Below are 12,111 nucleotides of genomic sequence, written 5' to 3'. Positions count from 1 at the left end.
ATCCACAAAAACAAACCAACAAAAAACCCCACCTTATGGGTACAGTCCCTCTGTTAAGGGCAGGAGGCTGTAAGCTCTAAGTGGTGCTGCCTGCTTCCCTGATGGGTTTTCATAGGTTTTTCATGGGTTTGGGGGATCTTGGTTCTGGAGGATCCCAAAAGATTTTCACATTGTTACTCTTAGCTGTTGTTTAGTTCAGTGCTGGGCTGAGATGCCAGTTCTGTGGTGTGGTGGTGCCTGGCCATGGTGGTGCCTGGCAGGTCTGCAGTCACATCCAGGGGACTCTTTACCCCAGAGTTTTGTGAGCTGTCCCCGCAGTGGTTCTCTGTCCTGTGCGAGGCAGTGGTAGACAGGGTGATGGCAGGCTGGAGTCAGGAGAGCGGTGAGAACCAGAGGGAGCTCCATGCCATCCTGACTGGTTGCTGCTCCCCACTGACCTGAGGCAGAGCATGTGTAGAAGTGTTCCCATACTGATTTCTGCAGAGCACCTTCTTCCCGTCCCTGTTTTTCCTCATTTTCTGTCTTGTTAAATCTGATGCATCTCTCCCGCAATTAGCCAAGTTTGTTCCCTTCATTTAACCCGTGGGCATCACATGAGAAACAAGTGTTACTCTCCTGTGTTCCTTGGAGCGATACTGGCAGGCTTTGATACAGGAGCAGGATTCTGCTGTCTTCACACCAAGGCTGTTCAGAGCTCTGGAGCACGTGCGTTGGTTCTGTGGTCAGGTGCCTGGCCAGGCATCTCCTGCTCCCACCTCACTCCCTCCTGCTGCTTGCTCTGTTGTGGGACCTTCTCCATTATTTGCCCGTGGTAACACTTGAAATACAGGGTTTCCATAGAGCTAGGAGCACTCACAGCAGCTGCTACTTTGCAGTTTGGAGTAAATCTATTATTCACCTGAGCCCATGTTTACAGGAGTGAATGTATGCTGGTGTCTAATTAGCCCAGCAGTGGAAGAGCCGTTGTGTCACTGCAGGGCACTGCAAACACAGCACGGGGAGGTGGAGAGGGCAAGGCAGCCCTCAGCATGGAACCGGGGAGTGAGAACGGATGGCAGAAAGCTGGGGAGCTGCGTTTTAACCCTTCTGCTGTTGTGCAGCCACCAGCCCTGCCTTTTCTTCTCCTAGCAGGGGAGCCTGCTCTGCCCCGTGAGTGTCACAGCCAGGAGGTGGGCTGTTTCCCCAGGGAAGTCGGGGTTGCACACCCTGGGAAGGGTCTGCCCCAGGCAGTTACGCTGCCTGTGGGTGAGAGAGGCCACGTGGCAAAGGGCAGATGGGTGATGACCCATCTCGCCCCAAGTCACAGGGCAGTTGGGTGTTAGAGCCTGGATGAGAATGCAGGTCCTGCTGTGGCAGACCCAGCCGCTTGCCTGGGCTGCTGCCTCCACAGCCAGCTGTTTGCCACGTACCTCCTGGCCCTTCTGAACCCCTGACCTCCTCTTCCTCCTCAGCCTGGATCCAAGCATGGTCTGAAACACTACCTGCTCTCAGTGGTGTAGCAAATTGCCTGAAAGATAGCAGATTTGACAGGCTTGTCCCGCCCAAAGCTGGGCTTTGCTGTGTTTAATGTGTCTGGCCGTGCAGGCTCACAGTACTGACCCAAGAAACCTCCCCAGCAGTGACCTTCCCTCCTGCTCTGGGATCTCAAATGCTTGAGAAAACCTGAGACTTCAGTGCCAGCCATTTTTTGTCCTCTCCCAGCTCCAAGAGCCTCTGAAGGCTGGCAGGCACTGGTCAAGAGTGTTTCGGAGCGCACACAAAGCGCTGCTGGCTTGCACTATATGTGGTGTCAAGCCTGCTGGATGCACATGCTGGCATTTCACCAGAAGGAGCTGGATTCTAGCTTTCTGGATCTGTTTCTGCCACAGCAGTAATCTGAACGGAATTGCTTTCTCCAGGAGAGGCTGAGGCTGTAGAATGTGTTTGATTGCAGCTGATCCTCAGGTGAGGAGATTCACCTGGAATGGCTCCAGGCAAAGCCAGGGGAGGGAAGGGGGAGCTTTGCCTGCAGCCTTTCTGCGGCATCTGAGCTTTAGTGTGGGAGCTGGTACCCTCCCTGTGCTGATGCTCTTGAGCTAACCAGAGCCCAAAGAATGAGATCCCTTAGGGTCTGGGATGGGGCTGCACCCTGTTCTCTGGAGCGTTTGGGAATTCCTCTGCATGGCCTGCACTGAAAGAGACATTTCTGGGCTTTGCTGTCAGCCCGTTCCCCCAGGAAAGCTCTACCAGTCTGGGGCTGGTGAGGAGCTGGTCCAGCTCAGCTCAGAGATGGTATCTCTCTCCATTACCAGCAACAGAAGTTGGCTGGGTTGTTTTCTACCCCGAGGATGCTGTGGCCACATCTGGAGGAAGAAAGAGGGGCAAGAGGCTTCTGGGGGCTGAGGACCTGGTTCAGCGGCTACTGTGCAGCGAGGAGGAGCTGGAGGTGGTGAGTACCTGGGGGAAGAGACAGCTTCTGCTGCTCCTGGCTGTATGGCTCTTAGGTGGGAGCCAAAGACCCTCATTTTCTCTGAGTTGAAGGGAAAGCAGAGCCACCTGGTCCCTGTTTCCTAAATCCAGACTTCCACTCGCCCTGGCTTTAACTCTTCCCTCACTGCCTACCTCTCCCCTGCACAGGGAATGAACGTGGGGAGGTGGACGGGCTGCTGGCCCTGCTGAGAAGCTGCTGTGGCAGCCAGACCCACTTTGGGAGCGGCAGCAGCACGCTTTGGCCAGAGCCACCCCTTCCTTGGGGTGGGAGCCGGGGGAGCCGCTTGCCCCTTCTGGGCTGACCTCGAGGGTCCCAGTCATGTCCGAGGCTGCGCAGCGCTGGGGAGTGGTTCCGCATGCTCCTTGGCCATTTTTGGTAAGGAATGTCTTTACAACACGTTAATTAAGAGGGATCATGGCAGCCAGCGCCATTCTGGACAGTCTCACAGTTGAGCACTTTGCACCCCCTGCTAAGAGCTGAGCGCGGAGCTGTGAGCAATGCTCAGACCAGGGAAGGGGCCACGGACCCAAACTGGGGCTGAGCCCTCTCTGCCTGCCCGTTTGCTTCCTCCAAGGCTCCTGCGGGGTTTAACACCCTTCCCTCGCCTCCCCTTCTGCTCTGGCTGCCGGTGAATCCCCCGACACAGATGGTGACAGGCTGGGGGACGTGTCTCTGATTCCCAGGGGTTTGGGGCTGGAGCCCCATTTCTCTGGTTTTTTGCTGGGGGGATGTGCCAGGGTCTGGGTGTGCTACCAGCTCTCGTGGCTTCCTTAGCACTGACCATTACTTTGGGGCAGCAACAGGGGTTTGTCAAACCCTGCTGAGATGGGTGCTGGCTCCAGGGTCCCTGCAGCCACCCAGGGCTGCTCCCGGTGCGGTACAGCAGAGACGAGGGTGGGAGGCTCAGAAGCCTCAGCCCCCACCCCGCTTGGCCACCCCATCATACTGGGGAGCAAATTTGGCAGAGTAAGTGTTTGAAGACACAAATTTGGCAGAGTAAGTGTTTGAAGACAAAACCACAAACCAAAATGACTTCTTCAACCCCAGTGATAAATCCCCATGCTGGAAAGCTCGCACTAACCTGAAGTTTCAGCCAAGTGCCCCTTATCTCCCTGCCCACTGTTAGAGCTCATGGGAGCTGAGTTTAGCCTATTTATTTTCCACTCCCAGTTGAATCTGCTTTTATTAAACTTTAACTGGAACATGGGGACTTGAAGGGGGTGTTTGTTTAAGATAAAACGTCCCAAGGGGACAGACCGGGAGCCCGTCCCCTGTCAGCTGGGAGGGTGCTGAGCGGTGGCAGGTCAGGATGCTCCAGTCTTTCCCAGCTGGGCCTGATACACTCCGTTGTTTGCAGGAAAGTCGCTTCCCACTGTGGCTTTGTGTTGGCAGCAAAACCTTGTTCTTCCCTTGGGGGACTCATCAAGGCACGGGCTGGGTGGGAGGGTGATGGTTTCATCCTCAGACGAGCAGGGGCCATTGCAGATAAGCTGGAGAGGTGCTTTTTTCCTTTCTCTATTTCTGTATCATTCTGTAAATGGCGTCATGATCCGGCAGCTGGCACAGGCTTCACTCTTGCTGCCTGCGAACAAGCAAATACCAATCGATGGGCGAGGATCCCTAGGACGAGGTGGGCAGCTTGGATGTGTCACACCACAGAGACCCACGAAAGCCTGGACCTTGCTGTCTAGTATCAAATAGAGCCTTGCTGCTCCTGTGTGAGGGTGTGAGCCGTGGTGCGTGTCGGAGGGGATCTGGGGGTGCTGGAGGCAGGAGCGTGAGGTGCAGCCCCCCCGCCTAGATGCTGTGCAGAGCCTGCCCCCAGCCTGCTGTCACCCTCCGGGGTCTTGCTGCTGAACAGAGAGCAGAAACGAGCCAGAGCTGGCCATGCCCACGGCCTGGGGAGAAGGGGACACAGCAGTGCTTTGGGCTGGGAACTGAGTTAGGGGTGTCCCGAGATGTGTCTTCAAAGTAGGCATGGGGGGGGTCTGGGCCATTCTAGAGCCGTTCTACAGCAGAGCAGGGCTCAGCCGCGGGCTTGGGAGGCTGTTGGAAAGGCTGGGGGCAGCTTTGTGCAGAGCGGAGCTGTGCTTCCAAACTCCTTCCTCCGCACGTCGGTTTTCTGCCATCCCCATTCGGTGCCCGGACCCCGCTGAGTCCTGGCACGAGTGGCACCGGGGCAAACGTCTGTCTGTGGGTGGAGGGCAGCAATGTCCTCCCCAGCTCTGCCTTACAGACCCTCTCGGGGCCTCACTCCCCAGGGACCTGTTACGTCTCCAGGGCACAGCTCCCTCCCCACCTGCATTAGTGCCCGCCCGGTGCTCACCAGCACGATGGAGCTGGGCAGCAATGAGACACTGAAGCCAGTTCTTTATTTTGGAGGGGGCTGTGTTATTAGCAGATGTGCTGGAAGCCTCTGCAAACCACTCTCCTTGTGATGCTTAAATAAAAAAGGGCTCGTCCTTTCTTTGCTGGGCTTTTTTGCATCTCCATATACACACTGGGTTGATTCTGCGTGTTCGACCGCAGTCTCGCGGCGCTGCTTTCGTGTCTCTCCAGCTGAAGGCAGTTGCCGAGTCTCTCCTTTGGGGAACCAGCTCTGCCAAGCTTTGACAAAGACTTTACTTCATTGTTGCTTTGATTCCCTCTCGTTTTCCCCTGTCACCTTGCCCTTGCTTGGGAAGATGCTGGCAGACTTTGGGTCCAGCGGTGGGTGCGTGGCTGGTGTGCTTAGGAGGACGTCCAAGGCTGGGTGTCCCCTGGGGTGGTGCAGGAGGTGGCTCCCGTGTAATTTAGGGCAGGCAGCACCATGGGCAGGCTGTTGTATAGGTGCTAGTTTGTTCCTGTGCAGTTATTTGTCCTTTGCACCTCCTCCCAGCGTCCAGGCTGCCCAGATGTGGGCAACAGATGGGCCGGGCGATGCCCCAGCCGCGTGGTACCCGCAGCAGTTGGCATCTTGTTCACGAAGCTGGCCCTGTGCCCCACAGCCTGCGCGGCCACCCCTGGGATTTGCCGAACCCACCCCTTTTCCCATTAATTCTCTTTTATTATTACTATTTATGTCTAAACTTGTTTGTCCCAGGGCTGAACGTGAGCATTGCGGTGGGGTGAGAGTCCCTGCGTCCCAGGGCTCTGCTTGCTGTGCCGGTGTTACGGCAACGCTGGGGCTCCTCAAAAAGACCCAAGGCTGCAAACTGAGCAGCCGCCTGCGGCAAAGCCAAGCCGAGGGCGAGCAGCGAGCGGCGATGCTGTTGCAACGTGCGTGGTTTGCTGAGCTGTTTTGAGGAGGGGACCCGTCCCCTTTCCTCCTCTGGCTGATAGTCGCAGCTCTAAACTGCCAACGCTATTTTGAGCCTCCTTTCCAATGGAATGCTAAAACAGTCAGGAAACAAAACGAGTTTACCAAATCCTTGGTAATTCAGCGCTTTTCTCCTGTTGGTTGCTGTGAGCCTGCTTTCGCCAGGGTGGGACTGCGGATTCACAGCCTGCGCGGCCGCAGTGCTGTCACCCAGGTCAGAGCTGCCCATCAAAGTCACCTCCCTCTTCTTCGGCTGTTTTGTGCTGGCCATGCTGCTGCCAAAGGATCCGGCATGGCTGCAAGAATCCCCAGAGACTCAGCTTTGCTGCTCAGTTGTCCCCCAGCCTGGGGACAGCTTGGCACTGGGGGTCTGAGAGGTCGGTGGCCATGCTGTGGCCCTGGCTTTTCCCACGGCTGGCTCAGAGGTGGCACCAGGAGACTTCCTGGGGCTGGGCAAGGAGTTTGGGGCACAGCCAGCCCCCTCTGCCTTGCTTCGCTCCCCACAGGTCCCCCAGGGCCAGGCGCTGCGTGCTGGGTCACCGTGAGCATCAGTAGCAGGAGCAGCAGCAGCCTCAGTACAGCCCTGGGGGGCTGCTCCTCCTCTTGGGTCCTTCCCCCCGACACCCCAGCTCTCACCCCACGGTGAGATGAGATACTTGGGTACCAGCCCAATTCCTTCCCACCCCACCCTGGGCTTTTTCTGGGCACAATGCATGGATTGAGGTTTGCTGGCTGGCTTGTACATCTGTGAGCTGGTTATTTTTATTTTCTTGTGAATGCTATAAAAAGATGAACTTTGAAGTAACTCCTGTCCTTTCTGGGAACTCAGCCCTGCAGGAAGGGGAACAACCTGGGCTTGAAAGCGAGCACCGACTCCGTGGGGCTTCCAGGGGAGCGGCACCGTGATGCCCTGCAGCATCTCGGGTTGAGAGACGTGGATGCAGCCGGGTGTGAAAGGAAAATAGGTCTGGGGGGGCGAGATGGAGCGGAGCAGGTTTGGGGTCTCCTCTGCGAGGGTACGGAGGGACAGGGGACACTGCACCCCCAGGCATGCCAGCACAGGGACCCCTGTCCTTGGGCAGTGAAGACGTGGTGAGACGCCGTCTCCATCCCCAAGGCGAGCAGATAACCATGCTCGGGAGAGGGGGCTGAACCCTCGGGGTGGGGGGAGCATCTGTCGGAGCCAGATCCCGCGGCTCTCTGAACAGAGGTGGATGAGGGCAGGAGGAAGATGAGGCTTTTAGCCATGTTTGCGTGGCCGATTCCCTGTTTTCCCTGGCTGGGAAGGGTTGAGCAAGGGAGACAAATGCAGATATAAGTAATGGAGCTGTTTCTATGCTTGCTCTCTGTGACTTATGCCGTGAGCAGGCCTAGACTAAACATAATGGTTATTGATATGAGGCAGTGGCCCATTTATGGCCCTCTGCATGGGGACAGGAAGATCTGGTTATAATAATGCTCAGCAGGGGAAAACAAATGTTTGACAGCCAAAAGCTTCCCAGGAAGAAAGGCCAAGCACTGGGGACGGGTGGAGGACAGCATGGTGTAGAGGAGGGTTGCGTTGGGACCTGGACCCCGGAGCAGACCCCTGGGGAGAGCCAGGGTCCCGGATAGACATAGCCTCCTGCATCACATCCCCTTCCTGCTGTGCAGATGCTGCAAGGAGGGAAATCTCTGCTACGAGGAGAGGCTGAGGGAGCTGGGCTTGTTCAGCCTGGAGAAGAGAAGGCTGAGAGGGGACCTTAGAAATGCCTCTAAATATCTGCAGGATGGGGGTCAGGAGGATGGGGCCAAGCTGTTTTCAGTGGTGCCCAGCGACAGGACAAGGGGCAACGGGCACAAACTGAAGCAGAGGAAGTTCTGTCTGAACATGAGGAAGAACTTCTTCCCTCTGAGGGTGACGGAGCCCTGGCACAGGCTGCCCAGGGAGGCTGTGGAGTCTCCTTCTCTGGAGATATTCCAGACCCACCTGGACAAGGTCCTCTACAGCCTACTGTAGGTGACCCTGCTTCGGCACGGGGGTTGGACTGGATGATCCCCAGAGGTCCCTTCCAACCCCTACCATTCTGTGATTCTGTGAAATCTGCGCAGACAGATTCACACCCTCTATAATGGCAGTTTATAGAGACCTGATCTTCACGGGTGCTTGGTGCCGTTGGGGCGCAGCCCTCGGCATCGCAGAGATGCTCAGCACAGCCTGTCCCAGCTCCTGTGTGCTTTCACCACCACCTCCAGTTGCGCTCTCCCGCAGGGTTTTCAAAAGAGTTAATTGATCCTATTCCAGTGATGCTCTTCTGGTTCAGAAAATGATGGGTCTTTAAATAAAGCCCTCGGCTGCTGGCGGTCGCAGGGCTCAGCCGCTCGTGGAGCCGTTGCGGGGGCTCTGCGAGTTACGTCAGCCTCTCCTGCGCAGGTACGGCTGGGTTAAGGGGAGCGCAGTGCCGTTCTGCAGTGGCTCCCCGTTGATGGATGTGCTCAGGCATAACCCACGTCCTCTGGCCCCACGCCACAGCAAAGCAGTGCCAGTGCTCCGCTTTGCTCTTCTCCGCCAGCGCCTCGCCTGGGCTGAGGTGCTGAGCCGTGCCCAAGCTGTCTGAAAGCATTAAAATCCTCCCCCAGCGCTCACCCGCTGATGTCCTGCTCCGCTTCCCCGGCAGCGTGAGCTCTCCCATGGGGCCGTGGCTGTGCTCCCCCAGCAAACAGCCTCCCTCCCTGCTGTTCCTTGGTGACCTCCGGACACTCTGCAGAGCCTGGCGTACACCGAAACGGCCGGGGTGAGCCATGGTGAGCAGTGCCCCGTGCCCTCGACAGCTCTGTACTTGGGCTACGGCACTCGTCTTGGCTATGGATGCTGCTTCCAGCCATGCTCCCATCTCGAGGAAACCTCCCTCGAGCCCCACGGAGACAGAATCACAGAATCACAGAATAGTAGGGGTTGGAAGGGACCTCTGTGGGTCATCTAGTCCAACCCTCCTGCTGAAGCAGGGTCACCTACAGCAGGCTGCACAGGACCTTCTCCAGGCGGGTCTTGAATATCTCCAGAGAAGGAGACTCCACAGCCTCCCTGGGCAGCCTGGGCCAGGGCTCCGTCACCCTCAGAGGGAAGAAGTTCTTCCTCATGTTCAGACGGACATTAAAGCCCAGCCAGCACCGGCTGCACCAGGGAGATTTGTCTTTTGATTTCTGCGCTTTTCTCTTGGATTTTCCTACCTGAGCCAGGTTTGTGCCCATGTGGCTGTGGCCAGTGCTGCCGTGTGACACGGCTCCTGAACTGGGACACAGACAAACCATGACTTCCCCAATACCCCTACAAGTGCACCCCGCTCACTCCACCAGATGCTGTGCTGGTTGGAGGGATCAGAGCTCTCAGTAGGCTCCAGGCGTAGGTATGGCAGGGTGTAAGTCTGTCCATGACAGAGGAACAGGCAGAGCTGATTTGGGAGTTTGATCTCTCTGCTCTCAGCAAGTGCTCGGTGGAAGCAAATCCCACCCTTGGATCCTCAGTCCGTCGCTTGACTGAGTCCGTAGCCTGCAGCATCACTTTAACAGTCATGGTATCTGGGTGCATTTTGATGAAAAAGCGTATGGTTTCATGCATTTCAACCCAAAACGTAGCAAATCCCCAGGCCTGCGATGCTGCAGGAGACTGCAAAGCCGTGGGGTGAGAAGAAGCTCTGCTAGGTGACATTGAAGGTGATGAAGGAGCCATCCGCTTTCTGCTGAGGTCCCACCAGCTCTGCCTCCTCCCAGGGCTGGGCTGGGACCTTGCAGCGCAGGGAGGAGCGGCCGGGCAGGGCTTCGCTGATGTGGGTCACCTCACTGAGCTCTGCCTCCAGCGTGCTGACGGTGTTCATGGCTTGGGCCACATGCACCTTGTTGGCTGCCTTCTTGTGCAAGAGGCAGATGAAGATCTTCTTGAAGCCCTTGCGGAAGTGTTTGGAGACCAAGGCGTAGACGATGGGGTTCACACAGGAGTTGGCGTAGGAGATGAGATGTGAGAGGATGCGGAGCACGTAAGTAGTGTGATTGAGGGGGAAGTACCCGAACCAGATGCAGAGGATGACCAGGTGATGGGGCAGCCAACAGAGGCAGAACAGGACGGCTACAATGATGATCATCCTGGTGACCTTCCTCTTGGCCTTCTTGGACTCCGACATGTCTTGGAGAGGGTCCACAGACCTCCACAGGTAGCGAATAGTCCGCACATAAGTGAGGCTCAGGATCAGCACTGGGATGATGTAGCTGAAGATGAAGGTGCAGATGTCCATGACCTTGCGCTGGGAGATCTCCCAGACGGGGTGGCAGACGGTCAGGTTGGCCAACTGGAACTCCTGGTAGTAGCTGAGGTAGGGGCCCGAGAAGATGAAGGAAAGCCCCCAGATGAAGCAGATGGCCATGAGGGCATTCCTAGGTGTCCTCAGCTCCCTCGAGTGCAGGGGGTATCGTATGGCCAAATACCTGCACGGCAAAGGGAGAGGGACAAGACTGCAGTCCTGGGGAGGGCACGGAGAGCCGCTCCAGGAGCAGACTGGAGAAAGGGTGAAAGTGATGGATCTGAGCTTTCCAGGGCAATTAGTCCCACAGCTGATTCCCCGGTGTTTCTAAGTATCCCAGTGGGGTGAGGTGCATCCTCTCCCCCGACCCTGCCTCATCACCCTCTCAGCTCCCAGCAGGGCTCATGAGGAAGACAGGGACAGTCCTAGTCCTCTTCTGTCCCTCTCCCTAATCCAGCAGATCCTCATCTGATCATCAGTCTGTCTGGCACAAGCGATAGCAGCAGTGAGGTTATGAGAGCAGGAGCAAGTCTCCAGGATCCCCAGACACCGTGTTGCTCGTTCTGGCACATGTGAAGGCACGTCACCCTTGTTCAGTCCCACAATTAGCTGGTTCCTTAATTACACCCAGATCTAGGGGCTCATGTAAGCTCACACTTGCTCGACACCTCTGTTCCTGCCAGCTCTGTGGGACGCAGGAGCAGAGGCAGACCCTGGCTGGGTTTTAGCTCCGGGGGGCTGGCCGGGATGGCAGGACACATCCAGCCCTGCTCTGGGGCTGCCATGGCTCTTCCCAGAGGACTTTCCATATCCCACCATCTCACAGGTTTCGAGCACCAAGCAGAGCAGGAGCTCCCTGTCTCTTGCTTGCTCTGGGTTAGTGACTCCCTAGCCCTTGCAGAGCCAGGGGCTGAGCCAGCACAGGGTAAAGTGCAGGCAGGAGCAACAGGCTGCCTTTTACAGAGCTTCCTAGCTAAAACCCACCCTGGGCCAGGCTGGGACAGTCCCTGGGACAAGTGACGTCACTGGGACAAAAATGTGCTTTTTGCTCATGAAAGGGGAGGGTGGGAAAAGCAGTGTCCCAGCTCAAACATCCCAGTGTTTTCTCCTTCTCGAGGTTTGCCCGCTTTGTTGTGGGCAGTTTGGAGAGTCAGAGCTGTGTTCCTGCATCCCAGGAAGAGCCGAAGCTGCACAGGGACTGAGCTTTGCTTCTCTCTGGCTTTCTGTCCCCCCTCTGCAGCTGCCAGAGCCTGAGGATAAACCCTGGTCCTACAGCTTTGGGGTCTGAAAGCCTCGTCCGGCTGCGCACTGCGGACGGGGGTCCCAATCCAACCCTCTCTGCAGGACCCCATCCTCGGTGGTCACATTTCCTGGCACACACAAACTGGGAAATGCTCCAGGATTCCCCTGGGAGCCCTGGGAGGTTGCAACAACTGGGGCTTTGCTCCAGGGGACTCTGTCCCCTCTCCTGCCCAGGGAGGGGGATTCAGGGAGCTGCAGGGTGCAGGGAGGCCCCCCCCCCCCATCCCCTTTCCTACCTGTCGAGGGAGACGGTGGCCAGGGTGAAGCTGCTGGCGTACATGGTGAGGAAGATGAAGAAGTGGACAGCCTTGCACATGAAGGACCCAAACACCCAGCTCTCCAGGGTGTAGATGGTGGCTTGGAAGGGGACGCAGAAGAGGATGAAGCAGAGGTCGGCCACCCCCAGGTTGAGGATGAAGAGGTTGGTGGTGTTCTTCACCTGCCCGTTGCGCAGCAGCACAGCCAGGACCAGGCAGTTGCCCACCGTGCCCGCGAGGAAGATGAGGAGGTACACCAGTGGGATGACCACCGACTCGGGCTGCCAGCCCGCCTCGGAGCCCGCCGCCGAGCCGTTCATAGCCGGGTGGGCACGGGTGGGCACGGAGCACGCAGCGGGGGGGCGTGCAGAATGCACCGGGGAGGTGCGCAGAGGGTGCACGGAGAGCGCGGCGGGGTGCACGGGAAAGGGGGTGCATGGAGAGATCAGTGGGGGTGCACGGGAATGGGGGCATGGAGAGTGCGGTGGGGTGCACAGGAAAGGGGGTGCA

At 57.4% G+C, this 12,111-nt stretch overlaps 1 protein-coding gene across 1 annotated transcript; it reads right to left on the bottom strand.

Moving 5' to 3' along the window:
- Nucleotides 1-9,445: 9,445 nt before the first annotated feature.
- Nucleotides 9,446-11,949, bottom strand: GALR2 (galanin receptor 2). Its single transcript, XM_009943178.2, has 2 exons — nucleotides 11,581-11,949; nucleotides 9,446-10,226 (listed from the first exon to the last, which is right to left on the bottom strand). The coding sequence occupies exons 1-2, from the start codon at nucleotides 11,919-11,921 to the stop codon at nucleotides 9,446-9,448; spliced, it is 1,122 nt and encodes a 373-aa protein (XP_009941480.2). The 5' UTR covers nucleotides 11,922-11,949.
- Nucleotides 11,950-12,111: the final 162 nt, after the last annotated feature.

Source organism: Opisthocomus hoazin, chromosome 21 (assembly GCF_030867145.1).
Source record: "Opisthocomus hoazin isolate bOpiHoa1 chromosome 21, bOpiHoa1.hap1, whole genome shotgun sequence".
NCBI classification, from domain to species: Eukaryota; Metazoa; Chordata; class Aves; order Opisthocomiformes; family Opisthocomidae; genus Opisthocomus; species Opisthocomus hoazin.
The sequence above is the reverse complement of the archived record's forward strand: the minus strand, read 5'-3'. Positions and strand labels throughout refer to the sequence as shown.